At 41.0% G+C, this 26402-nt stretch overlaps 1 protein-coding gene across 1 annotated transcript in view; it reads left to right on the top strand.

Annotated features, from left to right (window-relative positions):
• LRP1B (LDL receptor related protein 1B) overlaps positions 1-26402 on the top strand; it is a 1585724-nt gene that overhangs the window by 1002707 nt on the left and 556615 nt on the right. Inside the window, exons 26-29 of the mRNA XM_019553609.1 lie at positions 2761-2925; positions 3584-3828; positions 23603-23734; positions 25109-25336. Coding sequence (XP_019409154.1) covers positions 2761-2925; positions 3584-3828; positions 23603-23734; positions 25109-25336 — 770 coding nt within the window. The remainder of the gene's footprint in view (positions 1-2760; positions 2926-3583; positions 3829-23602; positions 23735-25108; positions 25337-26402) is intronic.

Raw genomic sequence — 26402 nt, 5'->3', positions numbered from 1 at the left:
AGGTTGAGCATCCTGGTGCTAGACCTTTGATGTAATAAAACTAATATAGGATATTTATGAGATCAGTTACCACAATGCCAAATTTTAACAAATACACATCATAGACACTGTCTTTTGAATCAGTGTATTTATCCACACTGTTTTAAATATAGGGTTACATTTTGTAGAGATGATAGTTGTTGTTGGGTTTTTTTTTAAGTCTTTACTTTTTACCTCTAGTGAAGCATACTTCAGGTATCATTTTAATGGTAACTTTCTTAAATATGTTCACTTTTATCACTTAGCCATTGGATAAGTGTGGATTTATTTTTTTTAAAGAAAATAAATATTTTAAACACACAATTGTAGAGCAGTATCTTCCATAGCTTTACACAGCAAGATATGTTTTCAGTAAAGTTGGGTGTCGGACCAGTCAAATAAAGGTTTGGTCAATTGATTGGTCACATATTGGTCAAATTGTAAAAAATTGCCAATAGGTGGAAATAATACACAGAAAAAAGCACAAATTTTACATTAAGAAATGTGTCAAAAACAATTTTTAAAATCATATTTCTGATAAGAAAACTACAAAAAGCCTACTATAGCAGGTTTGTTTGGGTTTCTTTTGTAAAATTGCTATAATCTTTGACAACTCAAAAAAGATGGAGTCAATTGACTGGTCAGTTGACTGGCTTGCCAACTGTAGTCTGGTGACAGAGACTGTGTGAAGAGAAGAAAGTGAATGCTCTTTTTAAATGAGCCTGTAGATTTATTTTGAACATTAAAAAAAGTTATTACAGGTCAGTGCCTGACCCCTTTAAATTGCAGGCAATTTTTTAGTAGGGCTCAGCCAGCCAAAAAGAGTTGGCATAAGCTTTTGGTAACTGAGAAAAGACATACTGCCTCCTAATCAACCAGTATGTGCAGTGTGGAAAACGAGCAGTTTGCTCTAAATATTGCCTGTTGAAGCATACAGCTCTTGATTATGGAAGCTAGCAAACCCCAGAGTATTTCCTTTGTCTGACCAAGCATAGATATATTTCAAATGTTCAAGTGTCGGTAATGATCGCATTGAATTCCACAGGTGACTGTCATGCCCCCTGGTGGCAACACAACCCTTATCTAGCCCTAGAAGTGGCCTCCTCTTCTTACATACTGCCATGCTATGACACAATTTTTTGATTGGAATGGAGGTTGCCTAATGGGTCCTAGAGCAAGCCAGTACCTTTAGATGCCAGCTAGCTGTTGCCATGGCTGGTCTCCACCGTGACCTTGCTAGGTGGGCACTGAAAGCATCTGTTATCTTTAAGGGCTAATTACATCCTCCCATCTCCCCTACAACCATACCCATGCCTCGCTGGTGTTACTATTTAATGACTTCATTGGGCACTTGGCCCCAATACAACACCAGGCCATCTCATGCCTTTATACCCTAATTGGGGCCTCAGCCTTGCCAGCCTCTGCCCCTTTTCTCTTGCTGGTTCCCTTAACCCAGAGGGCCTGACTCTGGGTTCTAGCCTGAGTCTCACCCTCTCAGGTTGCTCCCTGCTTGGGCTCAAGGCCACTGGCACTGATTCCACCCCTCTAGGACTGTCCCTCTCATGCACGGGCCACCTTGGCCATGGTTGTGCCCTCCCTGGGCACTGGGTTGCCTAGCCCTTGTCCACCTCTTGTCCAAGCTAGACTCCAGCCTTTCTCTCTCTCTCTTTCTAGGCTGCAACCTCATCCTTGGGTCTAAGCCCTGAATCAAGGCCCCTAGCAGGGCTTTAAGCACTGGCACCCTAATGTGGGTTAAACCCCCAGGTGCCCTGCTGTGGCCTCTGCTCACTCCCCTTTCAGCCATGTCCAAACCACCAGTTAAAACTAACCAAGGATGGGGTTCTGGCAAACAGAAACCAGACCTCCTCTGGATACAAACATAAACAGTGGCTACCTGCCTGCATAACAAGGCTTCCCCTTATCCCAGGTAATGTTACCTGTAGAACAGTAGCACTCAGTCACCTTCCTCAGGATAGCCCTGGTGCCAGCTGGGAGCTCTCCTGCATTCTCCCTGCTCTGGAGCTCTTGCCTCTGGGGCCAGGCTGTCCCTCTTGACTCAGGGCCTGTGTTTATATACCATCCTGGCCCTGCCCTCTGCCTGTCAGGTGCCTCCCTGGACTGCCGCAGGTGTCTCCTAGTTCAGGTTGCTGGCTCAACTGCAGAGTGACTTACTACTGTTGATCTCTTCTGTGCTCCTATCTTGTCTCCCGTGCTGGGCTCTAGCCCTTGGTGCTACTGCTGCACAGCTAGCTCTTTGGTTGCATCAGGTTAATCCCCAAGTACCTGTTCCCGGGCAGCTTATAATTAGCAGCTTTCCCCGCCTGAGGCTCTCTGCTGCTCCTTCACCCTTAAATTAACAGGAGCCCTTGACTCTCTGTTACAATGATCAAATAACAACATTAAGAAAGAAAGGAATTTTGTAGCTAGATAACTATAAAAAAAATGGGTTTTTTTACCATTTTCATAACTGCCTTGAAAATGGCAAAGCATTATAATCATAACACACTTTCTTCATTTCATCTTACTTCCTAATGAAAATATTACAGGTTGCCAAAGACTCCCTTTGTAACTTAGCTTCTTTTGAGATATTTTGAATATTTAAGTATTAAGTTATTTTCCCTTAATTATCTTTTTAAGTATCATATGTACACAGCTTCTATATATATAATTTGTCTGCTTCATTATGATTTTACCCAGATGTTCAAGTATGAGCTCTTTTCCTTTCTTCCTTCTTTTGTACAGTATTCTGTTTTGGACAGACTGGGATGCTAATTTTCCTCGCATTGAGTCTGCTTCCATGAGTGGTGCAGGAAGAAAGATTATATATAAAGACATGGGTACTGGAGCTTGGCCTAATGGTCTTACTGTTGATCATTTTGAAAAAAGAATAGTATGGACAGATGCCAGGTAAAAACAGTTACAACATGAATTATCAGTTTTCTAATGCTTGTTGTTATATATAGAATCTGATGTAGATTGCAGAAGATATGCTACATTACTGATCTTAAAATAAATGTTTTATACATGAGCTGTCTTAAAGTTTGATCTTGAGCCCATTAAAGCCAGCATTCAGCCAATGACTGCAGCATGTACAGGATAAGGTCCTTAATATACATTTGAAATTATTATGGATTTATAAAATACTTTAAAAAAAGATGTACAATAGAGCAAATCCTACTTATCTTCCTGCAAAAAATATTCATTGACTCATTTAGGAACTATGTACATGTCAAAGGCCCTATGTTAATGTTTTAAACATATATTTAAAATCATGTGAATAAAATTAGTGGTTTTGTTTTTATATTTCAAATAAATTGTGATAACTTGTATTTTAATTTTGTGATAATACAAGCAGAATAAACATTAAAAGCAAGGAATCCTAAGTCATGTATGCTTGAGCCATCCAAAGGTAATATTTGCTTTATCTGAGTTTGTAATTAATTATATAATGAAAAAAAATCTTTAAAAAATGAAGAATATTCACTGCAGAGCTGAATTATTTTCTCATATTGGCTAAGCTGTCTTGATTTTATATTGGTTTCTCTTAATTTGGTATTTCTTGTAGGTCAGATGCTATTTATTCAGCGTTATATGATGGAACCGGCATGATAGAGATCATACGAGGTCATGAATATCTTTCTCATCCCTTTGCTGTTTCTTTATATGGGAGTGAAGTATACTGGACTGACTGGAGGACCAATACCTTGTCAAAAGCTAATAAATGGACAGGCCAAAATGTCAGTGTGATACAGAAGACAAGTGCACAGCCTTTTGACCTTCAGATATATCATCCAAGTCGTCAGCCACAAGGTAACCGAAAAATAATGATATGTTATTTGTTGGAGTAAATGTATACTTATGATTCATATGCCGAGGCATGCTCACTTGCCCTTCTCAGGCATTACCCCATTTAATACCAATGTTTTTTAATTGGTTCTTCTCAGCACACTTGCCTATAAATATCAGCCAGTCTTGGTTGCTGTTATGTTCTGAAAATAACTCAACAGATTATAAGATCTCACTGTTTTTATTATGCTTCCATCTCCGTTCTTTATTGCTTGATTGAAATTATTTTTTTTATTTTTAACCAAAGTTAAGGTAATGTTAAAATAACAGTCGGGGTCACTAAGCCTTGCTTTTTACATTTCTGTAGGAAAATATAATTTTCTGTGAATTTTATATAGTTCTTCCCCTCCAAATAAAGTCTTTCTCTCTCACCCATAGCCTTCTTGACTACTTCTCCCAGGATCAACAGACATCCTTTCCCTACCCAGTCCCCCCCCCATCCCTCAGTATTCCAGATGAACAATATAAGTGGAGTTCTGCCCAGTTGTAACTCTGTGCACCTGATGGCGGGTGCCTCAAGTTCATTCAACTTACTCTATTATACAATTATACATTTCAATTTGTATAATATCTTATTAGAAGAGTAAGCTCAGTAGTTTGGGGTAGGAGCTTGTGCAAGGTTTGTTTTTTCTTACTACCTAAGAAAAGAACCAAACAGCTTTTTGGTAATAAGCAAAGTCTAAACTGAGGTCAAACTGTAACAGTGTCATCTTCATTTACTTGGAGGGGGGGAAAGTAGCTGTGAAATACATTTTTTTTTTATTTCTTCAGATTCTTGTATTTTGTTTTTCTTGTTTGAACTTCTTTCTGTTATCTGTATGAAAATTAGATTTTGATTCATATCCACTATATTCCATTTTAGTCTTCTAAAATTTCAGGTACCAAAACCTAAATTTGTATTTACACAAAGTTAATCCATGTACATATAGATGTAATATGGTTCCTTTTCAATTTAAAGAATGATCTTGGTATATTTTAAGTTATAATCCTTAAGTATTAAAGATTCCCTAAATGCAAAACAACTGTTGAATGAAGTATTGCACCTAAGATTTAATGGAAAATATAAGTCTACATCAAATTATTTGTTCCCAAGAGCAAAACTGTAGTGGATGCTATTCATTTTGCCTTAATATAGGAATAACAAATATCTATATTATTTAATATTTCAGAAACAAAGTATAACAAAGCTGTAAAACTTTTCTTTGCAATTATGGGTACGTAATAATTTAGTTAGAAGTATTGGCATTAATGAGGCCATGCAGGTGAAGAACCAGTGTGAATAAGGGATTAATTCATCAGAAATTACAGTAATACTATTTAAGACTTTTAGAGATAATGAATACATATGTGATCTTTAAATTATTAGAGTAAGTTTTAAGTGAAAAAAGGCTTAATTTATGAGAAATTAATAGACAAGCTTCTTTGGGTAAATCTGACAACTTTTATTAGACTAACTAAAATACAGTAGTTGGAAAAATTCTTCTTTGCAAACTTTTGGGTACAAACATCCTTCTACAGACAGAGGGAGCATCTGCAGTTGTTTTTTACTCTCCTGGATGGGATAGAAGCCAAGAATGCAGGTCAGTGAAAATGCCAATGCATGGTAGTGAGAATCAGAGGCAGTGAGAGACAAGTGGCAGGGAGAAGGGAAAGGAAATGGTGAGCTGGTGATGGAATGTAGCTGTTAACTTGTAGAGAGATTACATGGGATATCAGATGGCAGGCAGGTTATAATGTGTCATAAATCCAATGCCTATATTTAGTCCATATTTTTGTATCCAGTAGACTGATGAAGTGAAGTTTGTAGGCTCATCTGTGAAAGGTGTTTTGTAAATTCCCTTTGAACTGAGATTGGAGAGAGAGTGGTTCTCTTGTGAGAAGTGTGTACCCACTGGTAATTGGTATTTCTGTCCTTGATAGATTTTCAGTGTGTATTCTTTCTGGTACACAGTTGTTGTTTGGTTTCTCCTGCATATTTTCCATCAGGTAATTTAGTGCACTAAATGAGATATTACATTTCTGGAGGTTCAGGTGTAAGATCCGGGAATGGTGTAGTTATTGTGAGGGTGGTAGAGATATGTTGCCAGAAATATAGGTTTTTTGTCCGGGCATGGTCTAGATCCATTTGGTGTGGTTTGGGCCATAACCACATCACCAGAAGCAAACTTCCTATGCCCAAAACCACACCAAATGGATCCAGACCATGCCAGGACAAGAAATGTAAAACTTGCCAATATATCTTCACCACTCTATGGGAGTGTGTTCCCCACTGTGCCAAAGAACATGGGATGGGGAAAGAGAGGGGAAGTAGCACTGGACCCCAGGAGAAAAGCAGATGGCCCAGGAAGAGCTGAGAGAGATGCCTGCTGTGGGGCAATTATCCCAACAGCACCGGAGGATCATTGGCCAACTCCCATGGCTCCAGCCATGTTTTAAGAGCATGTGCTGGGTGCAGATGGGCAGACATCTGGCTGCTACTGTTACAAATGGAAGCCTCAAGTCAGCTTCAGTAGAAAGCCAGAATCCAGGTGAGAGATGGCATACTAGGGAGATCAGGCATGCCAGAAAACGTCTGCACAATGGGAAGGACCAGCAGGTTGAGGAGAACAGGCATGCTGGGAAAAGCCTGCACACCAGAAAGAACCTGTTTACTAGGGAGGACCGGCAGCTGGAGGACAACTGGCACGTTGGTAAAGCCTGCATGCCAGGAAGAGCCAGCAGACCAAGAGAAGCCTGCACACTGGGGAGGGCTGGCAGCCAGGAGAGAGTCAGCATGCCAGTGAGAGTCAACAGATGGAAGGTAGTTGGCTTGGAGCCAAAGGCTGGCTAAATGTAGAAAGCCAGCCCCAGAGGGAGCAGTAGAAAGTGTTAGAAGTCCACACAATCAGAGGGGTGTCCAGCAATAGGGGAACCAGAGCAAGATCCCCAGACAGAGGAGAACAGGAGAAGAGTACCAGGATCTAGAGTGAGTGCTTCAAAAGAGACAGCAACTAACTATGAGTTGAGGAAGCTTGAAGTTCCAAGTATGTCATCTTCTCAGTTATTGGAGTGGACTGACCATTTATAACTGTGGACTGACTGTTTATAACTATGGATCTTTAGGAAAAGATTATTTTTCCATTTTTTGAGAACTTTCATTTTCCTTGCACCAGAAATATCTGGTTGGTGAAAGGATGGAGTACAAGGGGAGGTAGGAGCCCTGGGAAGACCATCACTGGGCTTGCCTGGGCAACATAGACCCATTGGGAACCTTCTGCTTAAATAAATTAAACCAAAGTTGTGGCAGGTGGGAACAGAAGTTACTAGTGACGTTCCAATCAGCCAGGAGGAAGACTCTGACACTAATACCTATACAATGCTGATTGTGTGTCTTATACACACTCCCACAACTGATCTCAGTTGCATGATTTTCTATAAGCAAGCTAATTTAGATCAGGAGTGAACAGTATATGTGTTCACCCTTTGTGAGGTACAGGCAAGCAGGCATCCTGTGCTGGTCAAAGTCTGCAGGTTGGGGGCAATCCTTCCCCCCTCCCATCATATCCTGTGAGCTTCCTGGGCTGCTGGAGACAGCCAAGTGCAGCCAAATTTTCAGGTCACCCCCAATTGGCTGCTGGGGATGGATAAGCTTTCTATGTCATCTTGGACCCCACCCTCTCCCCCACACACCACCCTGAAGCTTAAAGAAAAGCCCCAGATAGAGTGCCCTCCCTCATGAATTGCATGTCCCTCCATGTTCCAGCCTACCACCATCCAGCTATGGTGTTCCACTGCTTGCATCCAAGCATGCAGACCCAAGAGCAGTGGTGTGTCCTGCTTATCACCCTGTGTGACTCTTGCCAGAGGCTACAGAACATCACATGCAGCCATCTGGACATGATCCAGCAATTGGTCACCATGGAACATGACTTCTTGCCCATTAATGAGCAGTCCTATGTGGGTCCACCTACCGCACCCTCCAAGCATCCTGGACTGGCCTACCAACTTCCACAGAGCCAGCAAGGATGAGGCCACCCAGGATGCCAGTGTGCTCTGGCACCACCTCCAGACCACTGGATGCTGGTCCTGGTCCTGCATCACCAGCAGCAACTGATAGGAGCAAATTGTCCTGTGCACCCAGGATGATAAACAGTGGGGCCAGACCTTTTGCATGTGCTGGGCCACCTTCATGGAAATCTTCATTCAGGTGGCTCTCTACATTACGTGCCAGGAGGTCTACATGTGGCCATCCTTCACTCCAGACAAGTGGGTGGCCATCACTGTAATTAAGTTGACCACCCGCAGCAGTCTCCACTATGTAGCCAACCAGCTTGGTGTGGGCAAGTCTGTGGCCAGAGAGGCTGTCCAGGAGGTGTGCCTGGTCATTCAGAATGTCCTGGCCAACTGCTTCATCTGCCAAGCCAACCTGCAAGAGGTGGTTGCTGGCTTCCACCAAATGGATATCTCCAACTGCGTGGGGGCAGTGGACAACACCTACATCCCCATCTTCTGCTTGCTCCAAGGCACCCAGGCATTCATTAACTGTAAGGACTACTTCCCCATTGCCCTGCAGTGTATTGTTGACCACCAAGGTTGCTTCATCCACATCTTCACTGGCTGACTAGGCAGTACCCATTATGCCCACATCTTCCAAAATGCCCCACTCCCCCAGATAATGGAGAGTGGATGCTATGCTCCTGGAGTCCCCAACTATATCATCAGTGCTATTTTCCCTCCCCTCATCATTGTGGATCAAGCCTAGCTTCTCCTGTCTTGGCTCATGAAGCCCTACGTGGGGTAGCTGGACCACCAAGAAGAGCACCTCAACTACTGCCTGAGCAGGTGCCATATCACTGTAGGGGTGGGGAGGTCTTCTGTGAAGCCTGGGCAAAGCAGACACAGTGCACAGACCAGTCATGGTGCACCATGCATGCACAGCACTGGCCCCTCAGCAGCCTGGGTGTAGGTATCCCCAGCCAGTAGATGCCTGCCTTCACAAGGGGAGTCTCTTCTCATGCCAGTCCCACATCTCCTGGTGCCAGGAATAAGCTATGCTTGCTTCCACTCAGAGGCAGTGTCCAAAGCCTCCAACATCTCCTCCTTGCTTCTTTGATGCCTCCGATGGAGATCCCTCATGCTCTCTGCAGCTGTGCAGCCCCCTGTCCTTGCGCTAGCATCACATCCTCTATGCACTGCCCTCCATTGCACTGGTTGTATTTCTGCTGTTTGACAAGGGAGAAACAGAGCTTTTGTGTGAAGTTGCAGTGTACTAATAAAATGAAATATAAGGACAGGAACCTTCCCTGGGCACTCACACAGAGATGGTCAAGTGGTTTCAGTATGTCCTCTTTCTTGGCGCTCTCTCTCCCCCTCATGACCCACCCAGCACAGCAGAGACCAAAGTCCCAGCTGTTTTGTGGATGGACAGCAGACCCTACAGCGGTGCTATGGGCTAGGTTGCCAGGACGGAAGAGGCTACATCCCCCTTCAGAAACTGTGGCAGGCATCTTCTCTAATTCCTCAGGGGGTCTGGAGTCATAGAATCCTGCAAAGAGTCATACCATCCCTGGTGAAGGCAGGGACTGACCACTCTGCGGGATGCTGGCAGAGCTTTTAAACCACCCCCTCCTTCCCTTACAGGAAATATGTTTTATCCCTGTATCCATGCAGGAGCGATACTTTGTTCCTGACATTTCCTTGTTGAGAGTTGGCTGGTCCTGGAAGGATGAGCTTCATCACTGTTAGGCTGCAAAGTAGGCTGGAATACTAGAGGACTATGATCTAACTTGAATTAATAAGGAAACAGTCCAGAAGGTCAATGCATCAGTTTAACCTAAGTTGATGTGAATTGAGTGCCCATTACACTAGGTCTGTCCTAGACCACTTTTGTCATTTTTAGATCGGTCTATATGCACTGAACATTTTATGGTTTTGGGTTTAGATTGATCCACTTTCACTTAGACTGGTATAAGTATAACGTATATATGTACCCATAATGTGGGCTTGAAAATTCCATTTCCTCTATCTGTCCCTCCCTCGCTTCCTTGTTTCAGTTTCACTTATTTTTTTAATTGTATTCATTCTTGAAATATACAACTTAGAAAAGCTAGGGAATAAGAATGTTGCTTGTAATTGGCGCATTCTTCAAGGAAACCAAGGAATAAGATATCAACTTTAAATTATCAGAAATCTTGATGTTTGCCATTTCATTATAATTTCATTTTGACACCAGATTTCCATTCATTTGAGGCTGTTTCCACTTTAAACATTGTTTGTCATTTTCCCCAAGAAGTGGTTAATAGGGAATAAACTAATCAAGCTAAAAACAGATCACCAACCATGATCAAAAAAGCCTTTAAAAAATTCTGATGTTATTCGTTCAATTAGTCCACCTTTGCTCTCCAACGTTTGCAGCCTATTTTTCCAGTATATATAGCAAAAAACAAAACAAAACAACAAAAAAGTTGTAGAATTATAGCAGGTTATAGTAGGTTACAAACACGGTGTAGCACAAGTTGAATACTTAACAATAGTTTCATGGTATTACAAAAAAAGCTAATAGCATGCTGGGATGTATTAAGAGGAATATCACAATGGGTTATGGGAATTGATTCTTTTAGTATAGTCTGCATTGCTGAGGCTTCACCTGGAGTATCATGTCCCCTTCTAATCCGTGAAAAACATGGACAAATTAGGAATAATTCAGAGAAGACTAACAAAAATTATTAGAAAATTAAAGAACATGATATAAGAAGATGTTAGATGAAATTAGGATTTTTTTTTCTTTTTTTTTTTGTAGTCTGGAGAAGAGAAAATGGGGAAAATTTGAAATACAAGAAAGGTTGTTATAAAGAGGGTGATCCTCAATTAATTTCTTTGTACATAACAGAAAGGATAAGAAATGATGGTTTTACATTTAAAAAGGTATATTGTATTCCACCAGTATTTTCTAAGATGTTTTACAGTATTTTTAATTTACTATACTAAGCAGTTTGATGAAATGCACAACTTTAGGGTGCCTGTACATGATTGTGGAGGCTGCTCTGACATGCTGTAATTACAGTGCATCAGAGCAGACTCAATCAAGTCTACTGGAGCATGGTAATTACCACACTCTAGCAGCATCCAGCATCTCATGTATCAGTGTCCCTGTATTTCAAAATGGTGACAGGGGCACTTGAACTAAAGCTTAAGTGTCAAGAATCTTTGATATCATAAATAAAATACATTTACTAGCCATAGTCTTAATGCATCTGGATTTCTAAGATGTGGTTCATGACTTCATGATTTTTTGGGGGAGTTCATTGAAGAAAAAAAGACAACAAGCATTACAGTAGAACTCTTGTTCCAGGTACATATTGGGAACAAAAGGTAGGATATATGGCTGCCCTTAAAATTATTGATCGTACTTCAAGTTTGGTGTTTAGGGACTCAGTACAAAACCTTTGAAGTCACTAAGAGCACTTTCATTGGCATTAAAGTATCTGGATTGTATTTAGGTGTCCACCTGTGGATTAAAAAAAAATAGTATATTTTTTGTTATTCAAAAAAGTATTGTGGTTTGGATTGGTTTGTTTTCTGGATTTTTCCCCTTAAAAGTGAGGGATAATAGTTTCAGTTTTCTAAATTCTCAGCTCTTGGTTCCTTGGAAAAGAAAGAACATGTTGGGTTATGTAGCCATTTGCATGCTGTGGTTATATTAGGAAGTCACTCTTTAAAAAGACACTTTCATACTTGGGCAACCATGAAAATTAGAACATTTGTACAAAAGTAATTTACTTTGGCAGTAATGTTCAGTGTTCCCTTTTATATTCTTATATGCGTCACAGTGTAGGGTCCCCAGGGATGGCTGTGATACCACTAGGGCTCCTTGACCATACCAATCCTGCCCCACGGGCACGCTCTTTCTCACCTGCCATGTCTTGTTGGTAATTCTAATAAATCAGGAAGCTGCTCTCAAGCTCGTATTCTGGACACGGTCTTGATGGACTGCACTGAACCCCGTGGGTTCTTAGATCCCTTTTGGGTCCCGCTTCAAAACAAATGCCTCCCAAGACACCCTCAGCTTTATGGGCTAGATATGTGGCTCCAATCCACCCCTTTGCCATGCCCCAAGCCTTGCAGATAGTATTAAATGTTCTCTCTCCTGTGGCCTTGTTTATAGCTCGGCCTCTTGTCCTCACTGGGCTCTCTGCAGCCCTGCCTCTGTGCCCCACACTGGTGCTGGGCTCTCTGCAGCCCCACGCTGGTACTGGGGTCTGTTCACTTGCTTTGGCAGTGTGCCCTCTGGTGCTGGGGACTGCTCACCCCCTTGTTGCTGTATCCCTCTCTGGTGCTGGGGTCTCTGTGCCCCACACTGGTGCTGGGGTCTTCCCATCGTCCTGTCGCTGCACACTTTTATGGTGCTGGGATCTGCTCACCCCCTTATCGCTGCATCCTTCTGTCATGCTGGGGTTACCACACTGTAATGGGCTCCCCAGTAAGGCCTCCTCCTTCCCCAACAGCCTCAGCCCGAGCCAGCGGTGTATAAAAAATCAAACTTCTCCCAGCATTAAGTCCCTTGTAGGCCAGGGTCTCTGGTGACCTCCTGGAGCCCCTTAATCCTACTCAGAGTAGAACAGGTATTCAAACCTCTTTAGTGTGCTTCTTCTCTGAGAGCTTCTTTCCCCTTGACTGCTGACAGAGAACTCCCTATCTAGTTCCAGCCTTGGGGTTTATATAGGCAATTTTAAATTGCACCCCCCCTCCCCAACCTCAGAGCATATGTAAAAATGCCTGATGTGTTTAAACTGACTTCCTTAACAATAAAAAATTTGGTACGGGTGACTGGAAGGAATACAATACAAAATAATAAACCCATTAACCAATTCTTGCTTTGCAAAGCTTTTAAATCTGTATAATAATACAAAAATGCTCTGAACATGTGATAAAGTTATTTTTAAATTTGGTATCTTACAACTTGGATTATAACATATGTATTAAACACTCATTTAAAAATATTATTATTTATTAACTATTGATCATAATGACATGTTCAGATACAAGATAGAATATGTAAAGAATTAAAAAAAAAAAGGTAATCTAAAATATAGAGTGACGCACTAGTATCTACTGAATCCCTGGAACATGCAACTTCTGGTGTTTTTGTATTGAATCAATTTCAGTATTTGAAAACACAGTGCATATGTTAACAGAACTAGAACTTGGCACCATTGTCACTAAAAGCCTCTACTTGTATCAGTTGAACTGAACAAGTAATTCAATTATATACACACGTGCGCACACACACAGACACACATGCACACATACATACGTGTGTGTATTTATATATGTGTATGTGTGTGTATATATAATGTATGTATGTGTGTATGTACAGGTGTGGATCTATATATGTATGTGCATTCCTTTCCTCATAAGGCTTGTTTTCTTGTCCTCTGATCATGTGTGTGGCTCTCCTCTGGATTCTCTCAAGCTTCTCCACATCCTTCCTAAAGTGCGGAGCCTAGAACTGGATTCAGTACTCCAGATGTGGCCTCACCAAGGCTGAGTACAGTGGAAGGATGACTTCCTGGTCTTGTTTGAGATGCATCGGTAGATACAAGCCAGGGTTTTGTTTGCTTTGCTGGCTGCAGCATTGCACTCATAGCCATGTTCATCTTGTGGTCAGTCATGACCCCCCCAAGTCCCTTTCATTCATGGTGCTAGTGAGTGTGGCTCTGCCAAGCCTATAAATATGATGTGGATCTTTTTCCCTGAGGTGAAGCACCTTGTATTTCTCAGTGTTAAATGCCATCAGGTTTTGATCCACCCACCTTGCAAGCCTGTCCAGGTGAGCCTGAATCACCAGCCTATCCTCTAGTGTGATCACACTTCCCCATAGTTTGGTGTCATCACCAAATTTAGATTGTTGATATATATGTCATCAGAATATCTATTTGGTGTCATCAGTGAATCCAGATTGTTTATAAATATGTTTAAAAAAAAAAAAGTACTGGTCCAAGTATGGAACCCTGGGGGATGCCAGTGGTGCCATGTTGACATGGTTTCATTGACTATCACTCTCTGGGTCTGATCATGGAGCCAGTTCCTGAGCCATCGGACCACGAGGTTGTCGAGGCTGCAGTTCCTTGGTTTAACCATGAGGACTTCATGGGAGACCAAGTCAAAGGCTTTTTTGAAGTCCATGTAAATTACATCAGCCTCTTCTCCTTTGTCCAGGTGATGCATCACCTAGTCATAGAAGGAAATGAGGTTGGTCAGGCATGACCTACCTGCAACAAAGTGATGTTGGCTATTGTTCAGAATGTTGCACTCCATTAGCCTGTTGTTAATGGTTTCTTTGTTTTGTTTTGTTTTTTTTCCCAGTATCTTTCCCTCTTGGGTGCATTCCATCCAGGCCAGCTGATTTTTGGGTTCCAAGCCTCTCAAGAAGTCCCCACATGAGATCTTCGCTAATGCTGGGTGTGTCCATGCCCTGGCAATCTTGCATCTTGTTAGGCAGGGTGGTTGCCTTGGGCTGGTAGAACACCAACACAAAGTAATCATTAAGTTAGGTTTTTCCTGGGTCTTGGTTGTCAGCTGCCACATTTGGTTTAGCAAGGGCCCAATGTTGCACTTGATTTTCTTTCAACTACCCACATATCTAAAGAAGGACTTTTTGTTCTCTTTGATTTCATAGCCATTTTGAGTTTCAGTTTTGGCCTTGGGTTTCCTAGTTTGCTCCCTACAGGTATGGGCCAGTGCAAAATAATCCTCTTTCATGATGTTACCTGACTTTCAATCCTTGTAGGCTTCTCTTTTCAGATACAGGAGGTCCATTAGTCCCCTATTTAGGGACTTGCTTCATAGCACTAACCAAATGGGCCTGGAACTCCTCCTGCTCTCCAGGGTCCTTCAGAGCTGTGACATTCAGCCATTTCTGGGGAGCCTTCTGGGTCTTCCAGTGTCTTGGAGCCAGGCAGATATTCATCACTGACTGCACAAGTTGGTGATCTATCCAGCAGTCTTCATATCCCTTCATGCCTCTTATGACAAGCATGTCCCTCAGGTCTTGGACAATGAAGTAATCCAAGAGGTGCCAGTGCTCTGACCTTGGATGCCTCCATGTGGTCTTGACCCAGTCTTTCTGGCAGAAGACAGTGTTTGTCATAATCAGGCCATGTTGGGCACATTTGGTCAGGAGCAGGATATCATTGACATTGACCTACCCCACACCATTCTTGCCGATAGCTCCACTCCAGATTTCATGGTCACATCCAACCCAGGTGTTGAAGTCACCCAGGAGAATGACCTTGTTGTCCCTGAGCGATGGAGGCAAGGGCATTGTCAAGATTGGAGTAGAACCTTTCCTTGACTTCCTCATTAGAATACAGAGTTGGAACCTATGTGCTGATGACAGTGGCGCATGGGTTTTGGCTGAGGTGCAGGTGAAGGGTTATCAGGCTTTCATTGACACCTGATGGGAATTCAGAGAACACATCAGTGATCTTGTTCCTGATGGCAAAATTGAATCCGTGGGTACGGGGGTCACAGTCTGGTTTTCCTTTCCAGAAGATGTACCCTCCACTGACCTCCCTCAGCTGTCCCTCCCCAGTGAGCCAGGTTTTGCTGAGAGCAGCAATGTCAATGTTGTGCCTTGCTAGAGTCATGATGTCAGTTTGTCTTTCTGGGCAATCACCCTTTGGGTTGTCAATAAGCATTCTCACATTCCGGGTTCCAAAATTTAGCTTTTTCTTATTTCGACCACAGGAGTGGTGATTCTGCTGGGTGCAGTTTCCTAGCCAGGAGAGATGGGACAGCCAATTTTTGTGGCACCTTTTTCTAGCCCCCTCTCCATCGGGTGAGCAGAGGGTATCTGAAAAAGGACTGTTCAGTCATGGATGCAGCTGTTGAAAGACACCCCTATCCCAACACACATGCCCAACAGCCATCGCACATCCACTGCCTGTGTGCAGATTCTTGGCTGGGGGTCTCCAGGTATCACAGCCCTACCCCATTGCCAATCCTTCCTTGCCACAGGGCTTTTGGCCCGAACAGAAGCCTATGCATGGCATGTTTAGTGTGGAGACTCCGGTGCACAGTCGGGCCCACACGGTCTTGATTGGTGGCCAGGTTCAGTGGCATAGCAAACCATGATGACTGGGGCCACTTCTCCATTGCAGCTTTCTCCCACCTTCATAGCTGTTGGGTCCACAGTCTTCCTCCGCCTGCTCCATCATTGAGGACTTCTTGGATCATTCTTTGTCTAGAACCTCCCCCTTGACCTTGCCACCATGGGTGGCCCTACCCAGCTCCAGACGGTGTCAGTGTTGTGGTCAGTGGAACACACAAGCCTCTCCACCACAACAAGATGATGATCCTCGGAGAGGGAATAACAGTATATATGGCACTAGTAAGGAAAAATTTACTCCATTCTTAAGGGAATTAGTGTTATGATAGTCAATGACCTTTTCAAGAAAATTCCAAGAGCAAATATCCACATCTTGTGCAACCCCATCTCAAAAACTACTTAGCTAAATATTATTAAGAAAAAGTTATTTTTTGAATAAAATAAATTTTAAAGACATATGTTGAGATTAAGTTTACAACTCAAAAGTGATGTGTGGATAGATATATGGCTAGTACCTTGAGACAGGTTAAAAGAATTGGTAACCAAATCTGCTGAAGATAAAATTACAAAAGTCTATAATGGTTTCAAGAAAGATAAACCAAATCAATGGCAAATGTTGAAAAAGACTAGTACTTATTACATTTAAATTAACTTTCTGTCTAGGTGCTTATGGTGAACGATATGTTCTAATATCTGAGCACCTAAATGGCTAGATTTAAGTTTTGGTTTGGCATAATTTTGATTTGGCAATAGTTTGTAGGGGTAAGTAATTGTGAAAGCACCCCTTTCATTTAATAGTTTATATGTTCTTATCTCTAGACATATCTTATAGTTGTTGAGTTTTCACTTCCTTTCTCCAGTTTCAGATTCGTTGACATAAAAGACAGTCCTCCTCTGAGCACAATTGCGCTCTGCTTCCATCAGAGGTTATTAAGCTATTAATGTTCATTCAGAAAAGTTGAGAATGTTCAAAAAATATATACATTTAAAGAATCCAAGTGATGTGTTCATGTCACATGATGATGTTGCTGTATGTTCTAGTCCAGTAATAACCAAAGAGGCATAAGAACATGAAGGCAGGAACATTTTTTTAAATCTTCTGAACCAGAAAAGTTGCATCAGAACTTTAAAAGAATGGATTAAATACATTTATGGCTCACTGGTGTTGATTTTTAATGAACTTTAAACACCATGGCAATTAAAAAAGTGAGTAAAGGCTGTGCCATTATTCAAAAAGATAGTGTGGAATGATTAGGCTAATTTTCATGGCATTGACTTAACTTGGATGGGCCCAATCTAAATTAGATCACATACTCAGGTAAACTAAATTTGTTCAGGATCTGGTTAACCTGGTTTAGCAAATATCTGAACTGGTTCAGAGGGCAGACCTGGGGCTGGAGAAACCCAGCTTTTCATGCCAGCTCTGCACATGACCCTGACTAAGCTATATTTAGCTCCCAACCCACTCACAGATGAATGGTGCAATACTTCAACATTTACATTTAAATACTATACTTGCAATTAATACATCCCCTACCTTAATAACATGTAGTTGTTAATAACAGTATTCATACCTGTATTTCACCTTGTGAATATTTTCTCCATAATTATAAGCATTACAGACCTTTTTTTTGCTTTCCTTTTAAACTAATGCTTAAGATCCTAGAGCATAAGATAGCAGGCAAGAGGGAAGCATACTAACACACTGAGCAGCTTGGAACCTGCCAAATTTGATGAGAGGCCTTTGGGACCTTTTCATTTTATGTGGTGACATTACATATTTACACACCTCACATACATCTTTATTATTCACAAAGGAACAATATCAGATTGTTTGAAGAAAGGTGACTTTCGGTGATCCACAGATCTCATTTCTTAAATATTTCGAAGATTACTTTCCCAGGCATTTTGTTTCTCAATGTTGATTGTTTTAATAATTAGTTTTCCATTTTCCTGCAGATGTATATTGATTAAAAAACCCATGAAACCATACTGTTAATCGTCCTTTTTATACATGGTCTATGCATTTAAGCCAGATTTGGATCATACATATAAAAAGGAAAGATTGGAGTGTGGCTTGATGAGACAGTTAGGGCCAAATGCAATTTCATCTTTATGGCTGAATCCAGATGTGCAGGCATGTGTGGTTAAGCATGAGTTTAACATTAACCAGTGCATGGTTCTGCTAATTTGCAGTGTCAGGGTAAAATTTGCTACTAGGATTTCCTAGTAGCAATCCCCCCACCCCACAAACCTAGGGAAAAAGCAGCACAAACCATACCAAAATGGCAAGCTGAGATAAATGCAGAGATGGGGGAGCAAGAAGCCCAGGGCTGCCTGCTCTCCCATCTCCATGTGCTGTGGAGGCCCTAGGTGCTGGGTGTCTCAAGACAGGGAGCAGGCAGCTATAAATTGGCTGCTCCCCTGTCTCCACATGTCTCAGGACAGTGGCTCCGCCACAGAGCCCTGCATTGAGGCACGTGGAGCCCCAGTGCCGAGGTGCACTGTGCCCCAGCTAGCTGCAGAGCTTCTGGGTATCCAATGGGCCAGAGGCAAATGTTCTACTGGCTCTGTGTTTGACACCCCTGCAGTTGGCTTTTGGGCTAAAAGCTACAAAGAATTGCTTTCTTCATTGCTTCTGTGAAACTGCTACCAGTTGTTTTTTTCTCCAAAAACATTTGGGTGGTATGTGCATATCTAAGTAATTCTCACGATCACCAAAATTTGCAGTCCCTCACCGTCAGTGATTATTATCTTCCATAATTGTCTTATCTCCAAGTCTTATGATAGCTGACTAGGCCTATCTGGGATCAACAGACATGTACAACTCAGGCACATTTCTGTGTGGGATGGGTGGTTCTGGGTTCTTAATTCAATCAATGACGCACTGTTTCTGCTGCTTCCACTTTTCTGTCTCTTGTTCCCTTTCTAAGGTTTCGAAGTACTGACATCCTTTGTATTCAGGCTCTTTCTCCATTTGGGGTGAGCCTGGATAGTATTCTCCCATGAGTTAATGTCAATGTTAAATTTTTTTAAAAGTTGCCCTTGAGGACATCTTTGAAGTGCTTTGTCTGTGTGTTTGTCTTGATTGAGCTGGGAAAGTAAAACTTGCTTTGGGAGTCTGGAGTTTGGGGACAAGTGGATGCTGTGGTAGTCCCAGAGAAGTTGATGTTGGACAATCATCACCTTGATGGTCATGATGTTTGCTTGCAAGAGGATACTAACATTGGTCTTCCCATTGAATTTAAAGGATCTTCTGTAGGCAGTGTTAATGGTACTTTTCCAGTGACGTGCGATGTCTCCTGTATGTTGTCTACATCTCAGCTCCGAATAGTAAAGTGGGGATTACAACTTGATAAACCATGAGCTTTGTTTCTAATCTGTCATCAAATACTCATTTCCTCAGGTGTCCAAAGGCTGTACTTGCACATTTAAGTGATGTTAGATTTCTTTATTGAAGTTTAGCCTTCTATGAGAGATGCTTCCAAGGTATGGGAAATATTCAGTGTTCTCCAGAGTCTTACTGTGAATCTGAATGACCAGAGATGGGGACTGCTCATAAAGAGTTTATTGATGGAGGACCATAGTCTTCTGGAGGACCCTAGTTTTCTGACTGTTAAGTATCAGTCCTGTTTTCTTATGTGCCTCAGTAAAGATAGCAACAATTGTCTGAAGGTCTGCTTCTGAGTCATTACACACTGCAGGATCATCAGCATACTGGAGCTCAGTGATTGAGGTTGGGGTGATCTTGGTTTTGGCTGGAGTTGGCTGAGATTAAACAGATTACCATCCATTTGGTAGTTTGGCTTCACTCCAAAAGCTTGTTGCCTTGTCAAATGTAGCATTGTGATAAGGAATATCTTCTTGATTGGAGTGATGACACAGCCTTACTTAACTTTCATCTTAATCTCAAAGGGATTTTTGATAGATCTGTTACTGAGAACCACTTCTCACATGCCATTATGTAGCAGGCAAAGAAAGCTGGTGAATTTTGGTGGGCATCTGTACTTTAGCAGGATCCTCCACAGTGCTTCTTGGTTGACAGAATTGAAGGCTTTTCGTGAGATCAAAGAGGTTTATGTTGTCTCTGGCATTTTTACTGCAACTAGTGAACATAAAGATCATGTCAGTTGTGCCTTTTGATTCCCTAAATCCACACTGAGATTCTGGGAGGAGGCCTTCAGCAAGTAGAAGGATATGGTTCATGAGGGTTCTCACAGTGGCCTTTCCTGTGGTGGATAGCAAGACCATCCCTCTGTAATTTCCAGTCAGACTTGTCTCCTTCCTTGAAGCTTCTCATGATCATGGCATCCCTGAGGTCATCCTGGATTTCCCCATCATTCTAGGTCCTTCAGATGAAGGAATGGAGTTGTGAGCTTCTCACCCCCCTTCTTGAAGATTTTGGCAGGGACTCCACGAGATCCAGGTGGCTTGTCATTCTTCATCTGTTTTATGGCTTTCCTCACCTCACTATGTGTTGGAGGGATTTTGAGATCATCTCTGACTGGGTGTTGCAGAATGGATTTGAGAACACTCATGCCATTGAGAGTCTCAATTGAGAAGGTCTTCAAAATGCTCCTTTCAGTAGGTGTTCATGGCTCTCCTTTTCTTGATCAGGTTTCCTCCATCCTTAGGTTTTGCAGGGGTTGTTCTCTGAATGCTTAGACCATGTAATAAGCCTGTGCTGCCCCCACGTATGGGTCCTCAAGGGTAGAGCAGGTAGAAGAAGATGTTAGGCTCTCAACAGCTATGAAGGTGGACAAAGTCTGCAGCAGAATGTGATCTCCAACTGTCTTGCCCTCCTTGCCATTGATCAAGGTCATGTTCTGTCCAGAACCACAGGGAAGCTGATGTGCAGCAGCTTCTCCACTATAAAAGAAATAATGCACAGGCATTTTCTAATTTGATTCTATCTCTGAATCTGCATGGCCAGAGGACCTGTAGGGCAAGCACAGCCATGCAAATGAAAATTGAATCTATAATCTGCATAAATGCCTGTGATGCAACCTGAGCACAAACCCCTTTCTGCCATCTGCTGCTTGAACCCATGCTATGGAATAACGTCCTGCTCTTCTCCCCTCCCCCCCGTCCATCACCAAAAAGGGTGCATCTCTTTAAAAGACCAAAAGTCTTTTCTGCTCCAGTTATGACCCAAGAGTATTTACATGGTTTCAGAAATATCTTAATGATACTTATTGTTACTTACCTCTCCAGCTGTGAGTAATGTTATTCCTTGAGTAGCCTGAATAGCCAGGGGTTCTTACTACAGGTGTCTCCTTTTGAAATATAAAGTTGTCTTTATCTGGAAGGGTCTGGCTCAAGTGCCTCAGACCAAATCCTCAAGGGTCTGTCTGACTTGCTCTTAAACATCCCCATGCCAGATTCTAATTTTCAGAGTTTACTTCCCTCAAGTATAAACACAGGAGAAAGACTTAAGTTAAGCATTGTTCTACTGAACAATCTTGACTGAAATATAAACATAAAAATTACATTAATATCAAAAACCACAATTCATACAGACATAATAATGATACAACTAAATATAGCTTGATGCTAAATGAAACAAACTGGACTGGCAAAAGCAATTCTATGCTGGTATAACTGGAATTATACTATAGATTTTTCTGTCTTAAACATGTTCTCAAAATCCCATACTTATAATCAATGTTGCTATGCAAGCACCTTTCTAATATAGATGTGGCCTTGGAGTCAATACAGTATATTAAATTAATTTTCTCTTAACTGTACTCAGCCAATTCCAGGAACAGTATTAGAATTGTAGCATTATTCGGAGATCAGAGAATAGACTCCTGTTCTACTAGGTATGCTGCATGTCCCTTACATAGAGACATTCCTGTCCCTAAAGATCCCAATGTACACATATGAGGAGAGAATCATAAATGAATAAATTGGAAGGAGGAAGGAATGAAGATAAGAAAATTATGAAACCACCTGGCCGGTTTAATGAAAAACAGAGTGAGCAAACCCACTGGATTATCTACTGATTTACAGCCATTTTAGCACAGAAAATTTTTAAGGAGTATTTGAAAGAGGAAGATGTAATGAGTTTGCTTTCCTTTTTGCAAAAAAAAAAATCCTTCTACGCAAAAGATGGCAGCATGGTAGAAAGCACAGAGGAACCTCAGCATGGCTTAAGTGAGACAAAAAAAAGAGGCCTTGATGACATGCAATCATCAAAACTTTATAGTCTGTTTTAAAGTAGCTGTTTAAATCCTGACTGGATTAAATTATTCTTTAGGTATTTATGTTCACTGTTTACTAGTCTCCTCACAAGGTCCATTGACAGAAAAATTGTTCACTTCCTTCCCAATATATTAATAGTGTGGAATTTTTTTTATGTAAATTGGCTGCTTGTTTCTTTTCTTTAGATTTTTTTTATTTTCAATTGTGGGTTAAGTGATTCACATAAATGCTTCTTAAGTCCTTCAGGATCCTTGGATGGAAGTTGATAATATAGCAAGGCAGAGGGTAAGACCACGTAGCACCTGATTTGGAGAGGCATGAGCTGTCAAGTAGGCAACAACCTACTCGTCAGATGTTGTCTGCCTGACTTCAGATTAACACGGCTAACCTCTTATCTTTGTGTGAAGGCAACACACTCAGACAGACGAAGTGGATTGTAATTAATCTACACAAGAAACTTGCTCAGATATTCTCAGGTATTTTTTTCTGACCAGATGCAAGCTGATGAACATCATACCTAAGAGACTCCAGGTGACCAATTCCCTTCATTCTGCATACCACATAGCCTATTTTGACAAGCCGTGCTTCACATTCCCTGAGAAATTTAGAGACCACTTTATTAGTATTCTGTACAGCAAACAAAACCAATTAGCACCAGACTCAAAGAACTAACAACATATGGAACCATTCACACACAACAGCTAATAATATAAAGAGATCATCACCTTATCACAAACATATCCACCCCTTGAAGAAGAGGGAGCAAAGCTTTCCAAATGTACATACTCTAATAGAAACCCTATTGTCCACAACAATGTCATCAACCTCCCCAGCCACACTGATTTCCCCCCTAAGAGGTTTGTATTTCCCCATGTTTTTTCCTTCTCCCCTACTGCTCAAAAGGCAAAATTATATGAAGTCAAGATTTTTTTTATTCCCCATTGCCTACAACTAAAGGAATATTTCCATGACACAGAGCCAGACTCTGATCAACCCACCACAGACCTGGCCTCCACACAGCATAGGAAGAGGAACTCCATCTGAGGGCCACAGCCCTACTCTGCATCTCTGCAAAAAAACATTTTTCCCCCCTCCTCCCCCACTCTGAGATTGCCAAGAATCAACAATGCTTATGTTACAACGACAGTTCCATACAATGGAAAGTCATACTCAGCCTTAAAACAACCCTGATAGCACCTGATGAAGTAGGTTGTTGCCTACAAAAGCTCATGCCTCTTCGAACCAGATAGCTTCTGAGGCACTGTCCTGCCCTGATCTCAGACTAGTGTGGCTAACCATCTCTCTGCTGAACATATAGCAAAAATTATTTAATAATTGGTATGGTCTCGTTCTCTAAACAGTGATGGAATTGCTGTTCTCTGAAGGTTGCTTTTTATCTCAGTTATTTTCTCTTTCCACTGTTAATATTTTGTTTTTTAATTGCAGCTCCCAATCCTTGTGCTGCCAATGGTGGCAGAGGTCCATGCTCTCACATGTGTCTGATCAATCACAATAGAAGTGCTGCCTGTGCATGTCCTCATCTCATGAAATTGTCTGTAGACAAGAAAACATGTTATGGTAAGTTTCTTCCCCCCATCTTGGGGGCCAAATTGCATATAAAAGTTTAATCCAGACAGAGTAGGTTTATAATCTTCAAACAAGGTTTTATAGATTCATAGATTGTAAGGCCGGAAGGGACCTTGGAAGATCATCGGGTCCAGCCTCCTGCACCAAGCAGGAGAGATAACTGGGGGTCACGTGATTCCAGCAAAGTGACAGTCTGATATCTTGTAGTGATATTTTAAAAAGTACACCTACTGTTTGAAACCAGTGTTATTCAAATATAAGCAGCATGTGGAAATTTGATATGTATTACCTTATTCATTTTTTTCCTATGACTTATGTGTGTGATATATTAGTAGAGCTTATCTCTGCAGAACAGGAAGATTTGTAAGGTGCAACATCAGAAAAGTATGATGCAGGTAACCTGCATGACAAAAAAGCACTTAATAGCTTTAATCTTACCTGTTCTTCTTATAAAGTCATCTTAGCATAGTATTTTGGCATTAAGAACTAAGATGAAGTAAAAGTAAAATATGCAGTCTTGCAGATTATATGTATATAATTATAAGTAACAGTCTTAAGCTATAATAGCCCCAGAAATGTCAAACGTCTTTGTCCATTATTTATAAAACTTTGTAGTTCATACTTTTTTTATAATGTCTAATAGAGTCTCAGAAATCTCTGGAAAAATATTTCCCTGTATCAAAAGATGTTAAAGAAAACAAAAGTTATCGCTGTAGTTCATACATTGACAGGCTTCCCTAAAGTATCATATGTGTTTCGAAGACAGAAGTGTCTTCTGTATTACCCTTGATCAATTTACATATCATACACCAACAAATTGCATTTGTAAATAGATAGAGCTGAACAATGGATCCCTCATTTGTAGCCTCCCCTTTTTTGTTTCAACTATTTTTAATCAATACATACATTGAACAATGACTTTTAATTACTTCTAGTTGTAATGCTTTAGAGCCATAGTTGTTATTGTTGTTGCATTTTCCTCCTGAGATTTCTAATGCCATTTAGTATTACAAAGGAAAAGTAGAACTAGAGATTTAGATTAATTAATGTTTTGGAACCAATAGCTTTAAAATACTGTTTTCAGTTGGATGGTATTTTTGTTCTTCAAGGTCTTGCAAGACTGTATTGTTATAATATCTTTGGGAAAGCTTTATACGTGTCTAAACTAATGCATAAAACTGATTCTATGGCTGTTACAAAATTTATTTTTCTAGGGTAGCTTGCCTATATGTTGTGTTAAGTAAACAGATTTGTTATAGGCATAATTGTCACTGATATTGACTTAATTTTTTTAAGGTAATAACTAGGGGATAACTTTGAACTCAGTTAACTCTGATTATGAAAAATCACTTTTTTTTCTTACAGAACTGAAAAAATTTCTTCTTTATGCAAGACGTTCAGAAATAAGAGGTGTGGATATAGAAAACCCATACTTCAACTTCATCACAGCCTTCACTGTCCCTGACATTGATGATGTAACTGTCATAGACTTTGATGCAGCAGAGGAACGTTTATATTGGACTGATGTAAAAACACAAACCATCAAGCGTGCTTTTATTAATGGGACTGGTTTAGAAACTGTTATATCAAGAGGTAAATAGAATGTTATCTATTTAAGTATAGTAATCATTTATGCAAAAAAAAGAAAAGACAAGATGTAGATGTAGATGTATTAAGTATGGAATCGGTGCATATGTCCAGTTTTCTTGTTGCGTATACTTTACATTGATTGTGGATAATTAGTGCTGAGTAATAATCTCTCTTAATTTTAATTAATGAATTAATGTCACTTAGACATTGATTTCACTTCACAGATGAATAAAACATTTATGCTTTCAAATTTAATTTGCCATGATATCTAATTCTCACTGAAGGTTTAAATACATCTCAATAGCAAAATAAATGGTTCATTTTTAGAAAGGAAAGATAAGAATCATAAGAAAACAGAAGCAGTCTGCTGAAGATAGCTTAACAAGAAATTTGTTTTCTATGATTATCTCTAGCATTACATATTTATCTCTGCTGACTTTGGTCTAGTTTGATTGTCCTGTCTCAGGTGTAATAATCTAGGTTTAGTGGCTTCATTGTGCCTTGGAAGAACCACAGACAAAAGTGGATTTTTGTTGAGGAGTACCAAGTTATTTGACATTAACCATGTGGGTGTAAATGGAGAGAAGGACTAAACTTGTAGCTTTTCTTCTGTGCCTCGAGACATTGTGCTCGGCAGGATCTGCTGGGGAGGTCCCTGAGCTTAGTTGTGATACTAGTGCCCTGCCTTATTTTTTTAACACTCAAGTAATGTTAGAAGGTGACTTTTTTTTTTCCATTTTGAGGTACTGGACTCCAAAAAGAACTTTATTTTGCTCTGGAAAGGGACTAGTAAATAGATTTGCAGAATCCGTTGCCTGGCAACCATTACATAAAACTTGGACATCTCCAAAGATACCAGTAGTACTATTTTCAGGATTAATAGCTGATCTTAGATAGATTTACTTTAGTGGTAATGTCAGCTTTTGCATCATCTTTGGCACTAGGAAACACCCTGCTGACACTGTGGCTGTTAGGAACACTCCTTACTATGAAAGAAGAAGCTGTGTTTGCTATGAGATCTGGAGTCTCTGCACTACCCTTGCTCACAAGTAATAACATGCTATCCCCT

The sequence above is a fragment of the Crocodylus porosus genome, unplaced genomic scaffold (genome assembly GCF_001723895.1).
Source record: "Crocodylus porosus isolate Cpor-Errol unplaced genomic scaffold, CroPor_comp1, whole genome shotgun sequence".
Taxonomy (NCBI): domain Eukaryota; kingdom Metazoa; phylum Chordata; order Crocodylia; family Crocodylidae; genus Crocodylus; species Crocodylus porosus.
The sequence above is the reverse complement of the archived record's forward strand: the minus strand, read 5'-3'. Positions and strand labels throughout refer to the sequence as shown.